Raw genomic sequence first — 25547 nt, 5'->3', positions numbered from 1 at the left:
AACCCTGCTTATTGCTTTGTTTACCATCCCTTTAAAACAGTGAGCAGTAAAATGAGTGAAGAGTTGGATTTGTACATCTAAGTGTTGTGACCTATTTGCCTGGAATGTATTCTGACGTGATCTAGTAGCAGCAACCCTAAATTCACCCTGAAAATAGCATGCAGCCTTCCACCTTCATGTGTGATAAGATTTTAGGCTCTAAGTGCCAAGGTGTATTAACTGCATAAGGCTCCAGCTTCACAGAGTGCATAAGCACACAGCTCACTCCATGCATGGGCTGAAAATGGGTGTTTTCACAGTGAGGCTGACCTTGACTGAGGGCTGAACTAGTTAATTTTTCTTCCTCTGTTTCCTATGGTTATGTAGCTTAAAAGGTTAAATGAGACTGCATTTTTTAAAGTTGAACAGCAGTGCGCACCAAATCACAAATAAAAAACTTTTGCAAGGGAAAACCATTTCCTTGGTGGGTTTTCAAATAGGCATGTCAAGCAAACTGGAGAATCTCCATTTCTGAAATGCACTGTATCTGTCTTGGATGAAGAGATGAATCTAGTTTTCTCAGTTTTCGAAGCTATAATTCCAGAGAGTCTACATAATTCAAACCAGACACATTCTATCTAACATGACACAAATTTGTAGCATACCATGTTAATGTTAAAATTATCCAAGTACAGTATAATATATCTCCATGGATTTGCTACTGGCTTTCTTACTTAGCAGGGTGTGCCATTAGTGACCATTTAGTTTTTATTGCAGTATGGAATACAGATAATTTTAAAGAAGCCAAATGAAATATCTGTCAGAAATGCTGAAGATGAATACATGCAGCAATGACTTCAGTTATTTACTCGATTGTGGCAAGCTTACAACAGTGTATTACCTTTGAGTATTACTTTTAAGGGTGTTACAGTATGTCTATTGCAAAATACAGTGCAGTTTTTATAGTGACGAATGACTGAACTGTCAGCAAAGTATTTCTTAATTGTAGCTAAGTGCTTGGAAAGAACATGGAGCATGATGCAAATGGGGGGGGTATCTTATTTTCAAGCTTTTCTGACAATAATAGCTATGTGGTGCCACAATTTAAATATTTTTATCAGAAAGTAATTGCAAAAGCATGCAAATGTCTTATTTCCTTCATAAACCTTTGAAAATAACCCTCCTGGGTCTTGTGCCTTTTGCTGTCGGCTCTGAATGGCACCCCAGGGAGTTGACATCTCTTATCAGAAAAGAGCAGCCAGGCAAGGGGCAGTCAGCATATTGAGAGGCCATAATAGTGTGTTGGTCAAGGGCACCAGACAGGTACTGAAAGGTCTCTTGTTGTGTTAAACAAATGCTATTTCCTTCCTGACTAAGTGAGAGCTAATTTTTTTTGTAAGCTTTTCTTATGGCAAAAAATACAATAAGGATATATAAGGCAACCTTTCCAGTGAGAGATTAGCATTAGATTATCATAAATCCACAGATTAAAAGTGCTGTGGTCATTGAGAACAGGCATTGTAAGATTAAATAAAAGGGCTAATTGAAAGTGGTGTCCCATGGTAGACAGAGGATTGACACAATATTGTGTAGATATAACCATGGACTAAGTAGAAAGTGGAAGAATAAAATGAACAGTACTTTTTTCAAATGTTATAGTTCGGATTGTACTGCTCTGGTGACTGTGGGAGTAGGAGAAGGCTAAAAGTATGTTCTTTGTGATTTTTAAAATACTGAGAATTTATTGGTGAGACCAGTAAAATTTTAGATTATTTTTAATAATCCTTTATTATAATCTTTTAATTAAGAAACCGGAGATCCGAGATGCGGATGTGCTTCTAAAAATTGAAATCATTGGCAGAATATTAATTAAAAGTATTATTTAATAAATTATAAATATTATAATAAATTTAATAAATAATAAATATTATTTAATATTTTCAATTAATTAAGTGTCCTGAGACCCTTAGATACAGGTTTTCAGTCTGCATTGCTGAATGTTATTTAGTACTGTGTTATTAGGGCTTTCTGCTTTCATATCTAGGAAACTCTGTATTCTCTCACCTTCATATAAACTCTACTGAACTTTTCTGTCTGGTTTCTGGTGATTCAGTAAATGTCAGAATTTATTTTACTGAAGTTGCATGCAGGTATATTGGTAGATTAAAACATTCCTGTCCTGATTTCCCTTGTGAGGGATAGTACCTGTTTGGTTGTTTGCTCTGTTCTGTTTAGCCACCGAGTCTGGACAGCAAGAGAAAATATTTCCTCTTAGACAACTTCTGTCTGTTGCCTTCTGGTCCAGGAGAGAGAGAGGAGATCTTTGTCTTCCCCAAGCAATTGAGAGAGGTTGGGAACTGCCTAGAATGCTGGATAGTGCAACCAGGAGGGAGCTTTGAGCAGAAAATGAGGCTGGCAGACTCCTATAAATAGTAAAGAACAAACATCACTAGGCTGCAGGGATGTGCTTATCAGGAGGAGACTGTTCAGAGCTTGTTGCAGCTGTAGAAGCCATTGAAAGCTGTCAGGCTAAGATTTAACAAAGCTGAAGGAAGGAGCTGCCCAGCAAGGACTAAGTGAACACTGGAGACCATTCTTGAAGTGTTGGGTTGGTTTTTTTTGGTTTTGTGTTAGAGTTTTTTGGTTGTGGGGTGTTCGTTTTGGTTTGGTTTTAACTTCAACCTGTGTCTCTGTTGAGTATATTTTATTAATACTTAAAAGTGTTCCTGTCTCAATGTACCCATCTTAAAGGAAAGAACTGAGCAAGAAATTGGGCAAAGGGGGCAAGAGACCTGCATGGACGAATAGGGAACTCCTGTCATTACTCAAGCGTAAGCAGGAAATACACAGGAGATGGAAGCAGGGTCAGGTCACTTGGAATGAATATAGAGAGGTTGTCAGAGTAAGTAAAAAGGAGATAAGGAAGGCCATGGCCCATCTGGAATTAAATCTGGCCAAGGATGTCAAGGACAACAAGAAGGGCTTCTTCAAATACATCCATAACAGAAGGAAAGGCAAGGATAATGTGGGGCCATAACTAAACATAACGGGGAGCCTGGTAACAGAGGATGCAGAGAAGGCAGAGTTACTAAACACTTCCTTTGCATTGGTCTTCACTGAGAAGGCCAGACCTCAGGAATCTCTGACCTGGGATACAAGGGTAAAGGAGTGTTGGAAAGAAGAATTTCCCTTGGTCAAGGAGGATTGGGTTAGAGAACACCTAGGCAAATCTGGCATCCACAAGTCCATAGGTCCTGATGGGATGCCTCCATGGGTGCTGAGAGCTGTCGAGGCCATTCACGATCATCTTTAAAAGGTCATGGCAGTCAGAAGTGGTGACTGAGGACTAGAAGAAAACAAATATCACCTCAGTCTTCAGAAAGGGCAAGGAGGAGGACTCAGGGAACTCTGTCCACATGGATGGCAAGAAGGTAATCAGGAGTAGCCAGCATGGATTCACTAATGGTATATCATGCTTGACTAACCTGATTGCCTTTTACAATGAAACAAATACCTGGATGAATGAGACATCATCTACCTTGACTTCAGCAAGGCTTTCAACACCGTCTCTCACAACACCCTCATAGGCCAACTCAGGAAGTGTGGACTGGATGAGTGGGCAGTGAGGTGTATTGAGAACTGGCTGGCACAGGGTCTCGTTGGAGGCCTTGGTGTCCCCCAGGGTTCAATAATGGGCCCATTATTCATCAATGACTTGGATGAAGGGGCAGATGCCTCCTCAGCAGGTTCACTGGGAGGAGTGGCTGATCCCCCTGAGTGCTGTGCAGCCCTTCAGAAGGACCCTGACAGGTTGGAGAGATGGGCAGGGAGGAGCCTTTTGAAATTCAGCAAAGGCAAATGCAGGGTCCCACACCTGGGGAGGAACAATCCCACGCACCAGCACAGGCTGGGGATTGCCTGCTGGAGCAGCTCTGCAGAGAAAGACCAGGGGCTCCTGGTGGATAACAACTGCCCATGAGTCAGCAGTGCCCCTGTGGCCAAGGAGGCCAATGGGATTCTGGGGTGCAGCAGGAAGAGCACTGCCAGCAGGTCGAGGGAGGTGATCCTGCCCCTCTGCTCAGCCCTGGTGAGGCACATCTGGGGTGCTGTGTCCAGCTCTGGGCTCCTCAGCACAAGAGAGACACAGAGCTCCTGAAGCAAGTCCAGAGGATGGCAATGAAGATGATTAAGGAACTGGAGCATCTCTATTATGAAGAAAGGCTTAGGGAGCTCAAGGTTGGAGATATTCAAGAACCACCTGGACACAATCCTGCGCCATGTATTCCAGGGTGACCCTGCTTGAGCAGGGGGATTGGGCCCCATGACCCACTGTTCTCCCTTCCAACCTTACCCACTCTGGGACTGAGTGAAAAGTATAGACCAGACAATCTCAAAGCTCTAACCATCCTGAGGGATCACCACTTGGCTATCTGGACATCGATTAATGTGAAGATTTCTTGGTTTTCCTACTACAATTGAGTTACTTTCCTATGTCTGCAGTAGGGAATAGCTTCAGTGATATACTATCATTTAATTCCTGAACTGCTGGGGTATGATACAGTTGGTATGGAAAATACATGATGTGGTTGTTGATTGGGTAATTAATAACATACAGCTGTAAATTTTTTCCAGGCTAGAAACATATTTGTGTTGCAGCTCATTTCATTTGTTCTGTGTTTGAGTGAGTTCAGATTCTAGGATGATCTTGAGGTAAGAAGTGTTTCTAATAGAATTCAAGGTTTAGTGCATTTGAGAGGGTTTCCTTTACCAGACCATAATTCTGCTGATGGTGGTTGCTATATTGTAAAGTATTGATGTCTTGGGATGATGTTTTAGCAAAGTCAGGGAAACAGAAGCAGTAGGAATCCAGCTCTGTGAGTCACTATCAGCATTTAATATTCATACCTGCATATTCTAGGAACAGAGGCCATCATTCATTAAATTAGTTGCCCAAATGAAGCAGGTAATTGATGAGCTGTTAACTTAAGGATGGCTGGAGCTCTTTTTGTCATCAGTGAAAAGGTATTGCTTGGGAAGAGCATTATGATCAGGATAATAATCTGAAAACATTCAGTGAGTATAGGATGAAATCAAGCTTCTAGGTTTTGTTCCTCGCTTTTTCCCTCTGTTTTACCTCCTTTCTGCTGCTTCTCACATCCTCTCACAAATAAGTTTTCAATCTTGTATTTGCACCAAATAGTCATGATGTTGCAGACTGACTACCAGGCATTTGCGATCAGATGCTGTGCAATGAGTAGCAGAGGAAAATTTTGAGGGAGTAAAGACAGAGTTTAGTTGCCTTACAGTGAATTTATCACTGACTTTTAGATATGCATCTCCTTTCCTCTTACCCATCCTTATGAAATCTTGGAAGTATCATTCAGTCTCCAACACAGGTAACAAGATTTTGATAGTACTATTAGATAAAGTTCAACGTTATTTTTAAATCAGTTTTTGCTGGATCTTTGGATAAAGCTGAATACAAATAATTAAAAGAAAAGATGTTTAGGATGATTGGACTATGTGGAACAAGAGACTTGTGAAGGACTTTTAAAAATATTAGAGTGTTCTCCAGTAATAGGTAAAAGCAGCTTAAATTAAATTTACTGAGGTTTTTGTATGATTAAGTGATCTGTTTCATAGAGAGCTGTAGCAAGGAAAATGTTAGACAAATGTTACAGATTCCAAATTAGGCACTAAGGAAAACATAGGAAATGAAATAGTGACAGAAGCTTGCTGTATTGTCTGGTGTCCTGCTGAACACATCCGGCATGCATAGAGTGATGTGGTAGGTTACTTAACAAGGGCTAATGCACAGCGTAATTATGTTAAAGGAAGCTGGGAAATACAGAACACTGAGCAACTCTGTTGGGTGACCAAGTTCAGCTTTATATAAGTCCAAGTTCGTACTGAGGTAGCCCTATAAAGCAGTTTTGACTGCTCTGGGTAAGATTGCCATGAGCACTGGGAGCTTTTATGTCCTGTGGTAACAGCCCTCTCACTGCTTTTCTCACAGTATGGGCAAAGACAAAACCACAGTATTGACATAGAGAAGGGGCAAGTCTGGTGCAGATGTCACGGATTAAAGTGGAAGGATAGTAGAAGCACACAGGAACTGCTTGCCTAGGGGACGTGGGAAGTAATACCAAGTCCTGTCCTAAAGACAGGAATCATCACAGGATGATGGAAAATTCCAGACAGGAATCTGGGACCTTTAGAAGAATTTCTTCTGTCCAAATCTTGACAGGATGTGCCAGTTGAGTAGAGTTCTGATCTAAGAGTTCTGAATTGACTGATGACAATATGTGCAAGTTGGAAAAAAAGATTGGGCAGAAAATCTTTTCTCTACAACCTTGAGAAAGTTAAATGTAAAATGATTATGTTAGAAGGCCAGTAGTGGTGTGGTTTTTTCCTTACACTGGTTCTTCTGAAGTTAGAGGAGGAGTATTAAACAAGTTATCATTCTGTATTGTTCACAGTTGTTACAAATTTATAGATTTTGGGGAGTTATGCTCAGGATGTCCATCCAAAGCTGAGAAATAAAAGTGACAGACATGTAACTGAGAATTCTGTACTTCTGGTGAACAAAAACAGAAGCACAAATGCATAACTTAGGTACTGGAGATGAATGCTGGTATGAAGACAATTGTCAGTGTTGGTGCTGTGACATTTTTATATTTGGCAATTAGGCAAATTGTATTGACTTTAATATCACATAGTTACATTCCAGGAAAAATTTAAACATGGTGAATATTGGGATTGAGATTGATAGTCAGTTTTCTGGCTGATGTGATTCCTCTCTAGCCAGTGGTTGGTTCTCATCAGTGAAAGGGCATCTGAAATAAATGCAAGTATACTTAGGTGCTACTGTTTCTTCGGGATAATAATTTCTGCCCTTAGTTCTGAGGTCATACTTCTGTTGATTAGACAGCATGATACCTGAATGCACAGGTGTGCTCTGACTGCTGAGGAAACATCTGTACTGTTGGCACCTTTGCTGACAGTTGCATTGATACTGCATGTCCTGCAGCTTAGGTCCTGGAAGTGATACCTCATTAGGGAAGAGGAGGATTGGCCCAGCTACTGCACTCCTTGCATGTGGCCTCTACTCAATAACTTAATGTGAGAATTTGGCACTCTTGGAAGCAGCAGTCAGTCATCTTTCAACTTGTACTTGTCTGTGTGCTTCCTTTTCATAGTTTTTTCCTATTAAATTTTTAATAGTACCGTTTCAAAGAGTAGAAAATGTCCAAATGACAAGAAACAAAAGCTAATTAATTGTCTTACAGTTACGTGGAGAAGGAAAAATGGAATAAAATCGAATGTGTTGCGTAAGTTCTTTTGCACTAACACCTTCCATGACCACTTTATTCCATAATAGGTCTCCTTGTCCTTGTTTTATTTTTGAGGTGTCCCAAGATAAATATTTCAAGCAAAAATTTGATTTTGTGATTCTAACCTGCTTTAAAAAAGATAAACAACCACACCCCCTTCCCCTCTGCCCAGCAACAGACAGCCCTACAAAACTGCAGATACAGTGTACAGTAAAAGGAAGTTCTTTCTGATCTTCCGTAGCTGTGGATGCTTGACTTGACAGTCTTGTAAACAGCACTCTAATCTAGAGAAAATCTTGGGATTAACCCATACCAGAAAGAAAAACAGAATAATCAAACCTCTATGGAGTAAAAGTATGTTCAAAGGGAGTTAACGCAGAATAAGTTACTGTGCTTTCAATTCTCACCTTCACTTTTGTTACACCAGCTTTCCTCTGTAGACAGGTTTAAGGAAAGGATAAATTTTTAAGGATGAAACTCAATTTTCAAAGGGGAATGGGATTTAACAGTACAACTACCATTATAGTTTGTGAGCTGCATGTAAAGATGTTGAGAGTTTTATGGCTTACATTTTTAATGCAGCAGTGTATAAATGTCTTTTCTACATTCTGCTGCAACATCAGTTTTATATCATGTGGAACTAAGCTATTTTACCTTCTCTTTAAGCATATTCCTAGGTATCATTAAAAATAACATTTTAAGCCAGATCTTGTGACAAAATGTCAGCTAAATGCACTGTTGATTATAAGGCTTGTTTCTTCAAGCTACTTTCTGGAAAAGAGGACTATTTCTTGTCGTACAAATCTGTGGATACAACTCATGCCAACTTTTCACCCCTGTTTTCATCCTTGTTTTCTCCAACAGAAAGGAGAGCCAAACTGCAGTATTTTTTCTCCAGAAACCACAGAGCAGCTGACCTTTGAGATTCCTCTGAATGATTCTGGCTCTGCTGGACTTGGTGTGAGCTTGAAAGGCAACAAATCTCGAGAGACAGGAGCTGATCTTGGGATTTTCATCAAATCAATTATTCATGGAGGTGCTGCTTTTAAGGTATGGAGGAAGCACATCAGGAGATGAATGTGTTAGAATTCTGTCATTTCTGTGTTGAGTGCTGAATCTCACTTGAGAAACATCCTAGGAACGAACACCTTTGTCCCTCATTCCTTTGGGTGAACTACAAATCTAACATTTTGTCCCATGGTTTCTGGGGTTGTGTGTGGTAAGGTTTGCCAAAATGAAAGTGAATTGTTGCAAACTGTAGGGAACATTTGGATGCTGCGGGAAATGGGGAAGCGGAAGAAGGATAAGGATGGGTTGGTATGAGTAGAGGCTGCCTTCCAGCTTCTCCACAGCCTACAGAAAAAGTTTGATTGGCTCAGTGACAGAGAAGTTGATATCTACACTGTGCCTGTGGATTGAATTGGTAATATTAAATTGGTAAATGACAATATTATGAGTTGTTCTGTTCCTTCTAAGCACTGTACAAACACTGTTGTGTATTTTATGTGTAAGAAGTATTTGAATTATTTTCTAATCTTTAGGAAATCTGTTGACTGCATTTTTTTCCCCCTAAATAAAACTTGGAAAGGGTAACTTCTCTGAATTTGAAACAAATTACTTAATCTTTCAGGGCTAGTATGTTTAACACCTGTAGAATCATAATGTAATTTTTGTCTTTTATCTCAGCAATTCCTTGCAGTTCTCGTTTCTGTAAAAATACCTTTTAATTCAGCATTATGTAAATTGCTCTACTGACATCAGCCTGCTGAGTAAGACAATTCACAGCATTAAAACTTTAATGATCATCTATTTACAGCAGCTAGTAAATAGCAATAATCAAGATTTTAGGTTTCATGAGAATGTTAAACAGTTCCCTGCTTGTTATTTACCTGTCCTAGTCTCAGTTATTTCAAAGCTTGGATCTTCATCTGATTGGTGTACACTAGAACTGATTTAACACACATTTGGCCAAATTAGGGCTGGATAAACTCAATTCGTGTGCATGTCTGCTGCAGAGTATGACACATTTTACTGTGGAAATGAGGCTGCCCTCTTTGTTTTCCCAGCTCCATGTCCACACCAATTGCAGCGACAGTGCATTGCCACGGATAAATACCTTGTTTTGAATAGCCAAGCTGTGGAGCCATATTCCTTATTAGTGGGCTGGCTGCCTGACTTGTCACGTCACAGACACATAAAACAACCTTTTCTAGCTCTGTATGTTTGCTACTCTCTACTCCCCACAGTGACTCACTCCAGAGCAGTTAATTTTGGCTGGAGATGGCTGCAGACTACTAAAGCAGGACTTCTGTGCTCACCCCTAAGTAGACTGGCACAGCAGTCACCATGACTGGGAGATTATTTTGTCTTGTGACAGCCTGTGGTCCTGTGACCTGTTCTCTATTCTACCTCATTATAACCTTTCCACCAATTAGACCTGTGCTGTGGTAATAGATCTGAGTGTAGGCTCCAGAGCAAATGAGACAGTAGCTGAGGCTCTGGCTTCAACCAGAACTGTACAGAGAATCTTTCCTGCGTGTTGTGTGCAAGTGCTCACAGAACGCAGGCATTTTGGCAATGTTTTAAGACTCACGGCCTGCTGTTGTGTAATGCATGGAGAACAGCTGTCTTTCTTCTGTCTAATGACCTTTTTATAGAACACAACCTAATCAGTGGGTATTAACAATTAATAAAATTTCTTGTATCAAGTTAAAGTCTGCATATATTTGTGCATAAATATTTAAAGATGTCCTATTGCCCTTATTTTAAATCTCTTCTTGGAGCAAGTTTTGAAATAAAAAGCCTTTCTTTCCAGCTGGTAGTTGTCCAGAGTGTTTTCCCATGCTATTCATTGTTACTCTCTGAAATGGATTATTATGGATTAAAACATGTGCATTTGCTTTTCAGTGTACAGTGTTTTCTTGGGAAACTGTCACAGGAGGAAATCTTAATGCTCACTGACATGAGAATTCTCTCACTATTTCTCACTTCTGCATTTAGAATTTAAAATATTTTCGATACTGGTGTATCATGCTAATGTAAGTGGGAACTTTATCCCCTTGTCTATACTGTCACTGCTTGTACTCAGAAGAAGAAATGTAATACATAGAATTTCAACATATTTGTTTCAGTGATAAAGTAAATGCTCAGTCCTTCTAATGCTGTATAAAGGTTTCGATACAGTAAATTTCTTCTGCCGTGTGTTTTTTAGAATGAAGAGTAAACTATGAGATGCAGACCGTCTTGGTTACTGTTACTCGTTATTGGCTTGAACCAAGGTCTGAAGAGAGGCTAACATTTTAAAGTTTTTTGATACATTAACACATTAATCTAGCTCTAATGTGTTAGTGGCATTGCAAAGTGCAGTAGCAATTTTTTTTAAAAACCATAATGGAAAATTTAAGTATTTAATTCTATCTTTTATGGTTTTCTTATTGTCCTAGCTAAAGGTTTTAGAAAATACTAATGCATGTAGCATCATACATGCTACAGTACGACTCAGTCCTATTTACTGCTCTGCCTACAAAATCAAACAAAATAAAAATGCCTTAAAAGTTCCAAGTTTGTATTCTAACACTGTATCCTGCAGGAATAAAACCAGTTGCTTTTACTGATTGAACTATTATGTCCCTTCTTAACCTCCATAATTTTTGAAGTATCTATTTTTTAACATCCCTAACATAAAGAGGTTACTAGAATACTTTGTATTTGTAATTTTGCAGAGCCTTTCATGTGAAGAAAACTAACATTTGACTGAGTTTAAATGCATTGTCTTTCCCCATAACTTTGGGGATTTCAGCTTTGTTCACCTCGAGATATCTTGGCTTTTCACTTCGGATGCGTTCCTGAGGATCAGGTACTTGCAGTTCACTGCAGCTGAAATAAAACAGAGCCATTACAAGAAATAATGGAATATTTTTTTATCTGTGTGTTTGTTCAAAGCAAACATGGTGTAGCTTGAGTGTCCTTGGTCCTTCTGAGTTCTGTTACAATAAACATTGCTCATTGTGTGCGATGGATGGGGAAATTGGATAATTCCAATAAATGCCATCAGGGCATTTCTGACAGAAATGCCATTGATGTGACAAGGGAAATAGCTTATTGTGCCTTGATTAAAAACATAAGTTCTTGAAGATCATGGCATTATATCTTCCTGCTCTACTGTAAAAAGTGGGAGTATTGTGAATGGCTGTGAAAATATGGCAGCCATGTGGTGGTAGATTCTGCCCCTTGCTGTGAGAGTCCATGAAAAACCCAGCATTTTTTGAATAAGTGAGGGAAGAATAACATCGCCCTCTATTAGAATAGCTCACTCGCAGTTCCAGAGATGGCATTTGAAAACTGTTCTGCTGAAATGCCAAATGTTGTTTTCCTACTCAAAAGCCACAAAGAAACCTACCTCTCAGAGATGAAAGAAGAAACGTGTTAAAACAACATTTAGCTTGTTTGGAGCCAAGCAGATTTTCTTGCAGTTCGGGTTTCCAAACCAGGCCATAACACAAGGGATGCGAAAATCTGTGTTTGGAAACTGTTTAGACGTTGGGATTTTTTTTCCTGGTCTCTAAAAAGGCAAAAGGTTTTTCTGTGAAGTAACTTCTGCCTGTTGTGTGAAAACAGCATTCACCTGTCTTCCAGCCTGTCTTGTACAGGTGACTTAGCAAGTGTGGTTGATAAACATTTATAAATGATCAACATCTTTTTTCTTCATCACAGTTGAAGTGTCAAATTCAAGTTGAATTTTTCACTTAAATGTTGCACATAACAGAGTGAGAAGAAGGGAGAATGCATCAAAAGAAGCCCTTTAAGAATTAATGTTATTAAAATATAAATAAATATAAAGTCTCCTAAAAAGTATTACAAGGAAAATTAAAAATCGGGCCAATACAGAGCCTTATGAGGCTCAGTGATTCATTTAAAAGTGCATGCTGTGTTCAGGACAGTTGCATACTTAACAGCTGTAGTCGTGACAAGATGCATTTGACATTGTATTTGTATATACTTTAGAAAGGAACTTTAACAGATATTTATACATGGTGGGTTTTTTCCAGAAAGGACAAACAGTATTCCAAGAAACTTGGGACCATTGGGGGAGGACTTGAGGATGTGTAAAATTTTCGAAGTCTTACAGAAACTCACAAAAAATAAAATGTTTTTTCCTCAAACTCCTGTTGATCTGAATAGCTCCATTCATTTCAGCAAATTTTTATAGAACACAGAAGAATTACAGCACGTGCAAATAATAAATGTTTCAGTTCAGCAATGTTAACTCTTGTCTCCCTAAAGTTTAGCACTTGTGATGGCTTCATTTGTATGTAGAGAAAGGGTTAACTTACTGACTTTGGCTGTATGTACAACTAAGTTGGCATAAAATATTCAGCAGAGAAGTGGGAGAGATTTCAGTATCTCTTCCAAATGGCATCTCTGTTTTCTGTCCTCCATTCCCACACCCTACCTAGAAAAGTTTTATTTCTCTTCATTTTCCTTCACCGAGTGACTCATCTCCTAATTATTTCTTTCCATCTTCTGGTCCATCCCAGTTTATTTTGGATTTTTTTATATACTGTTTTTTCTTCAGCTTTGTGGTTATCTGTACTCTCCTGTAGTAATGATGATACCCAGATCCAACAAAAATAACACTTAATAAAGCTGGGTGTGTCACAGCTACTGTAACTTACTCAAAAATGACTTAGGCTTGGCAGCAATAGCAGAATAGTTAATTGAACATCTTAGTACAGAAAAAAAATAGAAATCAGTATATATGTTTTGTATTGCTCAGATGCATGAAATATGTAAACAGTTTGGATGAGTGCCTTGTGAAGAGTTTGTGCTGAGCCTGTGAATGAATCAGATTCATCTTAACCAAGCACTGCATTTCTGTGCAGGATCTTTCCCTGTTATTACTTCTTCACTGCCTTACATGGGATGTCTTCAGTTTCTTACTCTTTCTCCTCCTTTTTTGAGGTCTGATGCCAGCCTGATAATTGTGAACTTGACAAGCTTTCAAAGAAATTTCTGTCTCAATTAAATAGACCTTTTTTTCTTGTTAAAGAGAGAAAAGTCCGTGGCATGTTCTTTTATGAAAAGAAATAAATCACAGATAATAATGACAACAGCAACAGGACTCCTAAATCACAAAATAAGACTGTCCACTGTAATTTTATTACACTCACAAATGTCAGTTAACTTTGGCAAATGAAGCTGAATTACTTTTTTGAAGCATAGGTTACTTGATATGGCTCAACCCTAATTTTGTTATTGGCAGCAGTTTTGGATATTGTAATATAGGGACAGCATTAATTAGTAAGGATGTTTAAGTCTTAGTGACCATTCTGTACTGAGGACACTGGCCCATATGATGGCATGGGAATTGTGACAAGATATGCACCAGTAAGATTGTACGACAAAATTTTTGGAGCTATTTCTTACCAGATCTTAATAGCAGATAATAATGCTTGGAAAATAGGTTGTAGTACTGCTTTGTGGATGCACTGTGGATACTAATAGTTATGGTGTGGGTCCTTTAAACTAACAAAAAGCTGCTCTTCCTTTTTTTTGGGGGGACAGGGTAAGTGTGGTTTTTTGTGGTTTGTATTATTTTGGTTTTGCATGTTTGGTTTTGGGTTTTTTTAATTATTAATTTTTTAAACTGGTACAAATAAACTTCAAATGCAAGAAAAACAGCTGTCTGTGCATGAACTTCTGTTTGTATTTGCACTATGGACTCTTTCCAAAATGTAGCAAATAGAGGAAAAAAATTGCCAATTACTGGACACAAAGTTATTTCTGGCACTGTCCAGTCTCTTATTTATTGAGTTATAGGAGCAATGTCTGATTGTTTGCATCGTGCTTTCCCATATGTAACACCTCTGCTTAATACCTCTTGATTTTTTTGAAATCCTCTTTGTTTTTTGCTCTAGGACGGTCGTTTGCGAGTAAACGATCAGCTGGTGGCAGTGAATGGGGAGTCGCTCCTGGGCAAGTCAAACCACGAGGCCATGGAAACCCTCAGGCGCTCCATGTCCATGGAGGGGAACATTCGGGGGAGGATCCAGCTGGTTGTGCTCCGCAGGCTGGAGGTGCACACAGAGGTGAGGCAGTAAATGCATTTATTAGGTAAATGTCTTTCCAGTCCCAGTGGTTTTGCACATAAGAGATGATGGCTGAAGTCTCAGTCACAGAGAGCTTCTCCTGGCAGAATTAATTCTCTCCTGGTAAGGGGACTCACGCAGTGTTTCTGGTTGATATCTCCTGGTCTTGCTCTAATTGTTGAGACTAGGCTAAAATTGGCCTCTTATTTTGATTCAACAAGTATTAGAACAAAAGAAAATGTGATTCCAAGAAGAGTTAGTTTAGGATTAATATATTGGTATAATCTTGATTATCTGCTACCTCCTCAAGGAAATTGCTGGGATACAGGCAACTTAAATTATTCTGATTTCATTTGTTGTTATGATCAGAGACCTTAGTGTCTTAGTGTGACTTAGATTTTACTTTACTCTTGCTTTTTCTGTTTCATTAGTACTTTTTTTTTTTTTTTTTGAGTGTGTTTTTCTGGAGCTGTCTTGTCTTTTTTTTTTCCTTTTTCCTTTTTTTTGACCTTCAAGGAATTAAATATTTTACTTTTTCTGGTCAGATGAAGATCCCTTCAGGATGGGTTTCTGAGTTGATCAACATAAAATCTATTTAAGTAAGGTAATAAAATAAGAAAAGAAAGACATTTTTAACTATTATACTTTCTAGACATCATATAAATTGATGTTTGCCAGTCACTTCTTATTTTGAAAAAGATTGGTTTTATGATCTCCCTTGCTCCCTCTTTGGTTTATGCATGCACACACATATGCACACTCTTTTCTCATCTTTACGTAGATAACATACATGTATACTGGCTGCCTTTTCTACTCACCCCGGTTTTAATTTTAACTCTTGAGTAAATATTTGAAAAAGTTTTAAGTATCTGTAGAGTACTTTAAAATAAAAGTATGTACAAGTGGATTTGGGGTGTAAAAGGTAGTAATAAATCTCATTATAGAAATCCAAGATATTATTTCAAGCTTCTTATTTAATAAGCATTATTGGAACATTTTAAAATTACAAACAGTCATGTTTGTGGGTATATTTGCATAAAATACCAGAGGGAGGAAGTAATGCAGGTGTCTTCTAATTTAATCAACTCTTAAATATTTTTCTGATAATTTTCTGTTTAATTTATTACCATCATTTATTGATTGAGAAATAGATTTAGAAATATATTACTTCCCAGACATTATGCTGTAACTTTGTTGGGAGGACACTTTGGAAATGCCTCATGATGTCAGTTGTGCCAGGAAAATATGAAAAGTATCCATTAGCAATTCTGGAATATGTTAGAGGAAAGCACATTTTTGCTTTCCTTTTACGTGTGACAGGATCCTGCTGTAAGGAAGAATTATGAAGTATATGGTATATTTACTGTGCACTTTTGGGATATAAGATAGCTCACCTTCAAAGAAAGTTCACTCCTGCGAGTTTTCTTTATTTAACTAAAGCCACTTCATTTAAAAAAGCTTCCAAGCAAACATCAGATTGACCTAGTAAAAGTATGAGGCTGTTTTTTATAGTTAAGTGTATAGTTTTGAATATTATCCAGATGTATGAAGGAGGTAAATAGTCTTGACTCATGCCCTATGAAGAATGCATAATGAGGTCTTGATTGAATCAAATTCATTTTAGACAGGAATTAATTTTTATAGGGTAGTCTTTGCGTTCAATTGTAATTCTATTTGAGTCTGGAGACTGTAGCAGAAATGGGTTGTTGCCCATTCTTTCCTTTCCCCAAACCAGCTACCCAAGCACTGCATCTCAGCTTGGCAGAAGGAGAATATGTTTAAAAATGCATTATTGTTTTTATTGGGCAGGACACTAATGGAGGTCATCCATGACAGCTATGTTTTATAAGCTGAATACTTGAATTGGGTTGGTTACTGATCAGTTGTTGGGATATTGATTGTGTCATTTATCAAAGAGCCGGAAAAGCAGATTTGTTGTTGCTGTTAGTTTAAGGTTCCTTATCCCACTGTGTCTCCAATGGATAGTTTGAAAAAGCAGTAAATGTGGATTTACAACCTAAGGAAGCTCATGTAAACTAAAGATTCCAGTTTCAAGAGGAAACACAGTTGTCAGTGGCTGTGTGGTGTGTGTTTCTGTATGGAGGTTGAAAATAGCCTTTTCAATTGCCTGATGCTGCACTGAGGAGAAGAGAAGTTACATGTGCTGCCTGTCCACTAAGCCTGCATTTGTAGCCATATTGTCACTGTGAGCATGCCAGTTCTGATTTGTGTTCTGAGGTGCAATTCTTACATTTTATTATGCTTATTTTCATTGTTTTTATTCTATCATTATTTTATTACACTTTTTTTAATTGTTACGTTATTTTATTTTTATTATTAAGCTTGAAAGATGGGTTTCAAGGAGGTGTAACATGCTGTCCTTCCTTATGTCTTGCTTTGCAGGCAATCACTTGCCAATACATTAAACCTCTTGCATAGTTTTAAAAATAAATTACGTGGGCTAGATACATGTATTTCTTCTGTAGATGTGACTATGGAATTAAAAATATATATATATTTAGTGTAACATTTGCTGACATAATGAACATGCAGTTTAAAAATAGAAGCCAGTTGGATCCCCCTTCAAAAAAAACAGATACAAAATCACAGAAAATATAGAGGTTGCTTTGAAAACTAGCCATAATATTCCCCTGTGTGGGTTTTGGTTTTCCCTGAATAATGAGTACAGAAATGTCTTGCTGGGTCTGTCCCAGTTTTAGAAACTGTGATTTTTGTTTATATTTTTTTTTCCCAACTTTTTTCCTTTGAGCAACTGCTCAGGAGAATAAATTAGGCGCTATGGCATGTATGGGGGGGTAGAAAATGTCGCCAAAGAAAAGCTGACTAGAGGTGTGACAGGAGTTTGTTTAGCTGCTAGCCAGAAGACCTGCATTTGGGAGTTTGGTGTAACTCCTTACTTGCAAAACTGTTCTAGTGTGTGATCATCAGAACATATGCACTCAGTCTCGGGGAGAAGGGAACCAGCTGGCTGGCAGAAAAATACCATTGGCATTGCCCATGTTCTTGTGTTGACAATGTCACAAGCTGCCCTCCCAGATGGAGAATTTGAATGAAGCCAGTTGTGGGTCATAAAAAAAAAAAAAGTCTTCATTTTTGTGCATCATTCTTAATGGTTGTTATTGCTTGGATATTGTTCTTATTTCATGGTCAGCAAAACCAGACAGCAATTTTGAAGAGCTCTCTCAAGTTTCTCATTTGAGAGGAGGCAATATATAGTAAACACATTATATCACACTGTGTCTGTGCACTGTGTGCAGTGATGGATGCTCTTCTGCATTGTTGTATGTGTAAATTTTGTGTTGCAATGTGTGGTTCTGTTTTTCCCTTAGGAACGCTCGGACCAGGGAGTCTTTCAAAAATCAGCCTTTGACGGGAGTCATAACTTCACAGCTGCTTCCCGCCGCAATGATCCCATTCTCCAGCAATTTGTAACACGCAGTCCTCAGGAAGGAATAAAAGGTAGTCTCTACATATCCTTCTCTGTGCTGAGACAGAGGGTGCTTTGTGGTTTTGTTTCCTGAAATCCACTGCCACCAAAAGCAGTTAATTAGAGTAAGTGCACACTATGTTACTTTGAGGCTTGAAGATCCAGCGAGGGTGGGAGAGCTGACTCAGAAGTTGTGAATGAGATTCCTGGCACAAATTCCAGTTTAAGTAACAGTTTCTAGCTCGCTGCCCCAACACGTAAGGCTGGATAAAAAACAAATGATGAGTGCAAAATATATGTTGTCAAAATGTTTATTTTCTATATATCTTTAATGAGTGCAATGATTTTTGCATTTAATTTTTAGATTATGTCCTAGGTTATTATAAGCTTAATTAATTTATACTAAAACATGATGTTTGAAAAGTACACTTGCTTATTTTAGACTTTAAGGTAAAATTTGTTCAAAGGTTAGAACCATCCCTTAATTTACAAATTGGAATTATATTAATGAATTCATTAGAAAGAATTAGGTAATTGTGTAAATTGTGCAAAGAAAGCCTACATGTGCGAGCATATAGAAGAATACAAGTAAGAGCGTTTAAGGCTGCTTCTTTTCCTCTTTTTTCATTTCTGATGGCATACTGTACTCTCTGTCCAATTTGCTCCTGACTCAGCAAGGTACTAGTTATTTGAAAAGTTTAAGTATTCAAGATGGTCTTGACCCCTATCCTTTTAAGTATGCTCTCACTCTTCAAGCCAAGCACATGGTTAAATACCTTTCAGTAGGAAAAAAAGATTTTCTTTGATGTAGTTGAATTATGCATGATTTTTCCCACTTTCCTAGACGACTGTGGAATCAGGGTAGCCTGCAAAAAGTAATTTCATAGGCTGCTGTGATGACTGTGTGGGGTAGTTTTAATCAAAACCAAAGAGCCCTTATCTGTAAAACTCAAGAGAAACTCCCATAGAATTTAGGGGTAACTTATTTGTGTTGACTTCAATATTTTGACAGTGTGACTCCAGGCAAAGAATTAGATATAGTCTGAAGCATTTTAAATATTCAAAGATCAGATCCTTTGTTTAGATCTACCTTATGTTTCTCTTGTATGGAATTTACACTCATTCTGTAGTTTCAGGCAAAAAGGGTCTAATCCTTGGAGCTATCCTGCTCTGTAGAGTTAGTCATTAGCAAAGAAAAATCAGAAAGCAGCAAGTACATTTAAATGCTTCCTTAAAAACCATAAAAGCAAATGCTCTGAAACCATTGATGCAGATGAATGGCAACTGCTAACCCGTCACTTGAATTCAAAACAAATTATGTGGAAGAGTTGTACTTTCTGATAAAGATTCTACAACTGCGGTCAAAAATCAGGATGACTAGTTTGCAGCTGAGTCATAAAATCATTTTAAATAGGCATCTTTCTAATTAAAGAATTATGATAAAGAGGCATTATAGCAAAAAAAAATGTGGTGGCCTTAGAATTCTGAGAATGTGTTGGATGTGAAAAGGAAGCTTTGGAGTGCTGCCGGTACAGGGAGGGTTTGGTATGGCTGGGTCTTCACAGCCATGGCCATGACTGGAACTGGAGTCAGTGGACAAGATGATGGAGACGTTGCTACCACTTACTCAAGGTATCACTGTATTGTATTGCGATTTCTGTTGAAGATTTGGCATTTGATAAGTAAAATTTCAGTGATCTTAATGGAAAACTGCACAGGCACTTGCAGCAGGGCAGCTGTGGGACAGCTCTGATACAAAATTGTTTTGGTGAAGTACACTTCAGGCTTACACTAGTGTCACACATTGCAGAAATATTTCTCTTATTTTGAAATCATAGAATTAATTATTTTTGAGCTAATGCTCATTCTGCTTTCCATATGAGCCTGTCACTTATTTCCTCCCATCACTGGTTTAAAATATTTTTTGCATTGTTTTTTACAAAGTTTTGTCCTCAGTGTTTCAAGGCATCTGTAAGGGTGAGACACTTTGCCTGTGCACAACCCTCTTTTATCTCAGCTATGAGATTTGTGTCTTTTGGTTGTGTGTCTAAGTCACAAACTTAGTGAGCTTCTTGTGTCAGGCAGGAACAGCTCTTTATATGTGCTCACAGTGTGCTATCCACGTCTTGAATGTAGAAGTGCAGTTGGTACATTTTTGAAAAGAATAATAAAACACAGAAGAGATTTTTAACACAATATGGGATCTGATGTAAGAATTTAATGCAGGAGCTGTATTACATTTCATAAAATGACACTTCCTTAATTAATGTTTTCTAATAAGTTATTTCCAGTACCATTCACTGCTCCTACCAATAAAATTCTTATAAAAACTCAGCAAAAACACACTGAAGCTTGGCTTGCTAACATTGCTGTCTTTTTTAAGAGTCTTTTTTATTATACATGAGCAAGAAAAAATAATGTCTGGGGAAAAATGCTTATAGCCAAAACATTAAATTTTGTCTTGCCTGTGGATATTTAAATAAGGGGGGAGGGGGTAGTGAACCAATATTGAAATGCCAGTGTTTGTTCTATTTTTGCATGAATAATACTTGCTGCCTTCAGGTCCTCACTTCATTTGCTGCCAAGCTGTTGCACGGTGTTTTTTAGAACAACCTCTTTGAGAATTGATACATTAGTGCCAGCAGCTTTACATTTCTGGTGTTGAAAGATTATTGGAACGTGTTTCATTAGAGGTTCTGATATATTTCTTATAACCCTATGTTATAAATAGTTATAGGAAAAATGCTGTCATCTCTTGGGTTGAGTAGTAAAATAATCAAACTTTCTCTACTACCAGAGACTGCTAAATTCTCATGGTTGTACAAGCACCTCTGTTTTCATACATCTGTGGTAACATCAAGATAGAAAATTAAGAAGTGACATTTTTAATTATTTAGATTTTCCTTGTAAATACTGCATGTGTCTTACAGACAGAATCAATTTTTACTCTGCCTAAGTTTCTCTCTTTTACTCTCTCAGTCTGTTTAATATCTGAAAATTAAATACATTTTGCTCAGTGCTTAGATTTATCTGGATCTGTTAAGGTCACTTCCTGAGGTTTTGAACATGGAGCCAGTGACTGCTCCTTAGGTTAAATTCTCTCATTTTCTGGCTTCTGCTCCCATTTTACTGGGAGCTGTAATCCCTTGTGATCATTTCCGATTCACTAAGGAAGTCTGATGTTTTTCTGTGTGTACCCTTTTTTTACTGCAAGGAAAATGCCAGTGGTAACCCATGATCTAACAACCTTGGTGAAATGATGACCCATTACTGTGAATCTAAGTTACTATGACTACACAACATGCTCAGTCTCTTGCTATGGCTATAGGAGTCTGCTCAAAAAGGCTAACCACACTGTAAGTGTGGTGTGGTTTTAGATTTTTTTTTTCAGTTTGTTGGGGGTTTTGTGGGATTGGTGGGTTTTTTTAGGGTTTCTTGATTGGTTGCTTGGGGGTTGGTTGGTTGGTTGGTTTTAGTTTGTTGTTTTTCCATCAGGCATCTCTTTCCTCTTTGGATAGTCAGTGGTTTAGGGACCTACTGAGGTTCTCTCTGGGCCATTGTGCCATTGATACATCTCTAAATTTTGGTACATTTCTTAATATTTTTAAAAGTTTTGTTTCCAAAGCATTCTCATGGAAATCAGTTCTGTGAAAAACACTACTTTGTGTTTGTCCTAGGTGTGCTGCTAGATAGTTAAACTGGTTGCCTTCTCTTACTGTGTATGAGACAGCAAGAGCTTCCTTTTCACCTTATGCATAGCTTCTACAATTCCATAGACTCCTCTTGTGTCCCCATTCATTGCTTCTTTCTCTAAAGAATCCTAATCCCTGGGCCTTGTAGAAATGTTTCTACTTGTGTCCAACTATCCTTGCTCTCTTTTCAATACGCTTCTGAATTATATTACATCGTTTTTCAGATAGGAAGAATGAAAGCTTAGGCGCTACTTAACAAGGCACACCATTAACTATTGATTTCTAGTTGGGGTGTTTGGACTTTCTTGGACTTGTAAATTACTGTCTCCCTTTGACTTCACTAAGCATATATTCAAAGAACAATCCAGTGCACATCTAGTGGACTGTTCCAGAGTGATAACAGCCTTTTTGTATGTCTCAAGAGTTTTCCCCTACTTTCCTGTAGACTCACTTTGCAGTCTGACAGGGAATTTCACCTGCATTTCTTATTAATGTTCTGCAATCTTTTTGTAGAACTTCATAGTCTCCTTCCTTTTGGTAGTTACATTTGGTATCACACTGAACCATATGAGTTCCTCTTTTGTTCTAAATTCTTTTTCCTGTGAGAACTCACCTTTTACTTTTCATTTGTTTCCTGTTCTTGTGTTCAAACCTGAAGGAATGCGATCACAGTGCAAGAAGCCTGTGTGTATGTGTTTGGTAGCATACCTGTATTTTACATCCAACTGGCAATCACTTTTTAAAGTCTAAATCAAAACTTTGCTCCTCATCTGCTTATCCTCACTTTCTTCTGATGATGCTCACAGTTTTCCTGAGATACAGGGTTTGAGCTATTTCTTCTGATTCTCACCTTTAGGAGGCTATCCAGCCAATAGGAATTTTATAGGATTCTTGAGCTAATAGTGTGGGTTTATGGGGGTTGGGGTTTTTTTGGGTTTTTTGGGGGAATTGTTGGGGGTTTTTTCCCAATATTTTTTTGTTTGCTATATCTGTGTTCTTATCAAATAAATATAGTATGTTGCTTTCTCCTTTGATCCCTCCTTGTTGACCCTTTTTCTCTCAGGTTAGGCTAGTGCTTTCACACAGGACTGTACAAAAAGACTGCCAACATTTCCTGCAACAGAACGGGTCATATGAAAGTGTGGCATGTCATTATTGTTAGATTGCTTACCTGCCACTAAAACCCAAGGAAGTGTTCATGTTTCCTGTTAAGTTTTGGAGGGGTAAAGACATATTCTACATTGAAAAATGCAGGGACTTTTTCTAGGATGGTACCTTTGAGTTGAGGAGTGAATTTACAGGCCAATAATGAACTGGCCTACAGTGAGCACTGCAGTCTTATTAAATACTGGAGGTATTTAAGTGTTGTTGCTTAGCAAATCACTGAATGGTTCGAGTAGTTTGTATTTGTCTTTGTAAAAAGTAATTTTCTAGTGTTAGCTGAATGCTGTTGTAAAGGTAAAGAAGGAGTTACCGTGATGGTGGGAAAGTGAAGACTGTAATTAAGAAATGCCACTTTGTTCTCTTGCCATAGGATAACAGAAATTTTTCTTCTTCTGAGGTCTTTGCTGAAAATGTGGTTTTCTTCTGTACATGAAAGGTGATAAATGCTCCCCATCAAAGGGACTGAAAGCATGAACCTACAATCAGTTCGGATGCAGCTATGGAGAAGTTAAAAATGGAGTAAAGCAATTTGTGCCTTGCACTTAACTTCACCATAAGTACAAAGTTTCCCTATATTTACCTTTAATTATATATATGCAAATCTGAAAATCAGCTCTTCAGGAAAATCCCAAGGGGTGTATTTTCTGCTTGGTGTGATTTTAATTCTAGTTTAGTTAGTTTAGGGATTTGAATAATATGTGATTTACTTCAACATTGCTTGAGGCCTTCCAGTCATCAGTCAGTGAACTGGTGTAATGTAGTTGCTTCTGCAGGTTATTTAACCCCTTTCTAAATTTTATTTCAGATTTTCCAGTTTCTGATCGTGGCAATGGTGAAAATGAAACCCCACCACCTCTCCCACCACATCCTAGTGAGGATCTGCTGAATGAGGATTATAATCACAGGTTGGACTTCAGCTCTTCTTAATAGTTACAGCACTAACTGCTCAGTAGTGGTTGTGATAACAGCTCTAATTGATTATAAAATGACCTTTTTTTTTTTTAGATTTGTACCACTCTCTTTAGTCACCTGGAAGATATTTTAATATAAGCTGTGAATGTTGTTTTAGCATTTAGTGTGTCAATCATTTCAGTTGTACATAAACTGCTGTATGCCTGCTATCCATGATACCCGTCTTGTGTTCAGTGAAACAATAAGAATCCCAAAGCATAATCCCAATTAAAAAAAAAAAGTTAATTTAAAACTGGACCATGGGTGCAATATGTAAATACAGTGTGAATTCTTGTAAAGCTCTCAAAGTCTAAGCCAAACACAGTTTGTAAGAAACTGAATCTCCTTATGTCACCCAAAGATATTCTTGAGGTTACAAAATGAATTTTTGGTAAGTCTGAACACTGAAATGGTTAGGAGAAAAATTAATGAACACTTCCCCAGTTCTAAAGGTATTGGGTAGATTTTTCAGATACTATTGCAAAGCCTGGCATGCTTGATAGCAGGTACAAGCTTTAATTTCCTTAGTAAATACAGAAGTCTGGAGGTGCAGAAAAAAGTGTAAACATGTTGAAGTTCACCATGGCTCATACTCTCTCTATCTCAAGTAGCACAGGATTCAAATCAAAGGCATAATTTCAGCCTTTTCTGATGATGAATGCAACCAATCCTGATCATGATGCTGAAATGCAATGCTGAACATTGTTTCTTCATTTACTGTGTATTCAATTTTGATAGTCGTGCATCCACAGCAATGATATTAAGAACGAATGCATTTCAGCTAAAAATTTAGCTATGTGTCTGTCCTTGTGTGCATGAGTGAGTAAAAACACCCACTACCCTTAAGTGATTGGTTGCATGTAGTATCAAAGAGTAGGTACATTTTATTATGGATACCTTGAATTCTTCATACAAAACTTTCATAACTATTTTCTTTTTGCTAACACAGAGTAATTATGCTAGAATAATTTTGTTATTTCTGGTCTCCCAGGCAGGTATGTATGACATGATAAACAAACAAGTCTACTCAGATCAATGCAATATTCTGCATTACATTCTCAACTGCAGTTGTTTCTTAGAATCTGTTCCTAATTTTTCCTTCAAGCTAGGAGAAAAACATTCTCTTAAATGCTGATGATGCATTAAAATGATGATGAATTTACAGGCCCTTTGTCTTTTCCAGTGTTGTATTGTTTTTCCATTTAAAACTTAAGTTCTCTTGAAATTGAACAGCTCTATCAAGTCACATGGATTTCACTGAAATTGCATTTCAACAAAATGCATAGGAAAATACTTAGGAAAGTATTTTGACACTAAATCTAAACCTTTTGAGCAATTTGGAAATAAATATTTTTATTTTTCGAACTGCTTTTTTGCTTAGGACTCCCTAAAAGAATAATTTCTTTTTCTAATCAAAAAGAGACACATAAGATTTCAGATTGCATTGAGGTATTGCACTTTGAGCTGAAATTTACTTGGAGTTTCACTCAGGTATGATTTTGAAATGTTTAGAAAGTTGCCTTAAAGTAAAAGAATGGAAAAAAAAAAGACCAAAACAAAATAAGAATCAAAACAACCAAACCACAATGCCCTGGAATTCTTCAGTCATAGCATGTTTCAAAAGACCTCTGGCCACTGCATAAGTGTGGTGCAAGGCTATAAAATAATTTTATATTAGCAGATGAAGTAGAATTGATCCAGGTACATTGTCAGTATTTCTCCAACATTCTGTAGCATGTTATTTGGAAATGCAGTGGTTAGATAGAACTAGTAAAATGAAAAGAACGTTATAACTAATCATTCACATTTATATTTCCATCTGTGATGAAAAACCAAGTGACTGAAGGTGTTAAGTCTCAGAAAAGGAAGTTGAGAATCAATATCTGATTTT

At 37.7% G+C, this 25547-nt stretch overlaps 1 protein-coding gene across 2 annotated transcripts in view; it reads left to right on the top strand.

Annotated features, from left to right (window-relative positions):
• Positions 1 to 25547, top strand: part of PARD3B (par-3 family cell polarity regulator beta) — a 401283-nt gene that overhangs the window by 195517 nt on the left and 180219 nt on the right. For both annotated transcript variants that reach the window (XM_082285055.1, XM_082285054.1), the window contains exons 11-14: positions 8178 to 8363; positions 14231 to 14401; positions 17752 to 17881; positions 23511 to 23610. In XM_082285055.1, coding sequence (XP_082141181.1) covers positions 8178 to 8363; positions 14231 to 14401; positions 17752 to 17881; positions 23511 to 23610 — 587 coding nt within the window. The remainder of the gene's footprint in view (positions 1 to 8177; positions 8364 to 14230; positions 14402 to 17751; positions 17882 to 23510; positions 23611 to 25547) is intronic.

The sequence above is a fragment of the Coloeus monedula genome, assembly GCF_965178545.1.
Source record: "Coloeus monedula genome assembly, chromosome: 7".
In the NCBI taxonomy this organism is placed as follows: Eukaryota; Metazoa; Chordata; class Aves; order Passeriformes; family Corvidae; genus Coloeus; species Coloeus monedula.
Note: the sequence above shows the minus strand (reverse complement) of the source record. Positions and strands in the feature narration are given on the sequence as shown.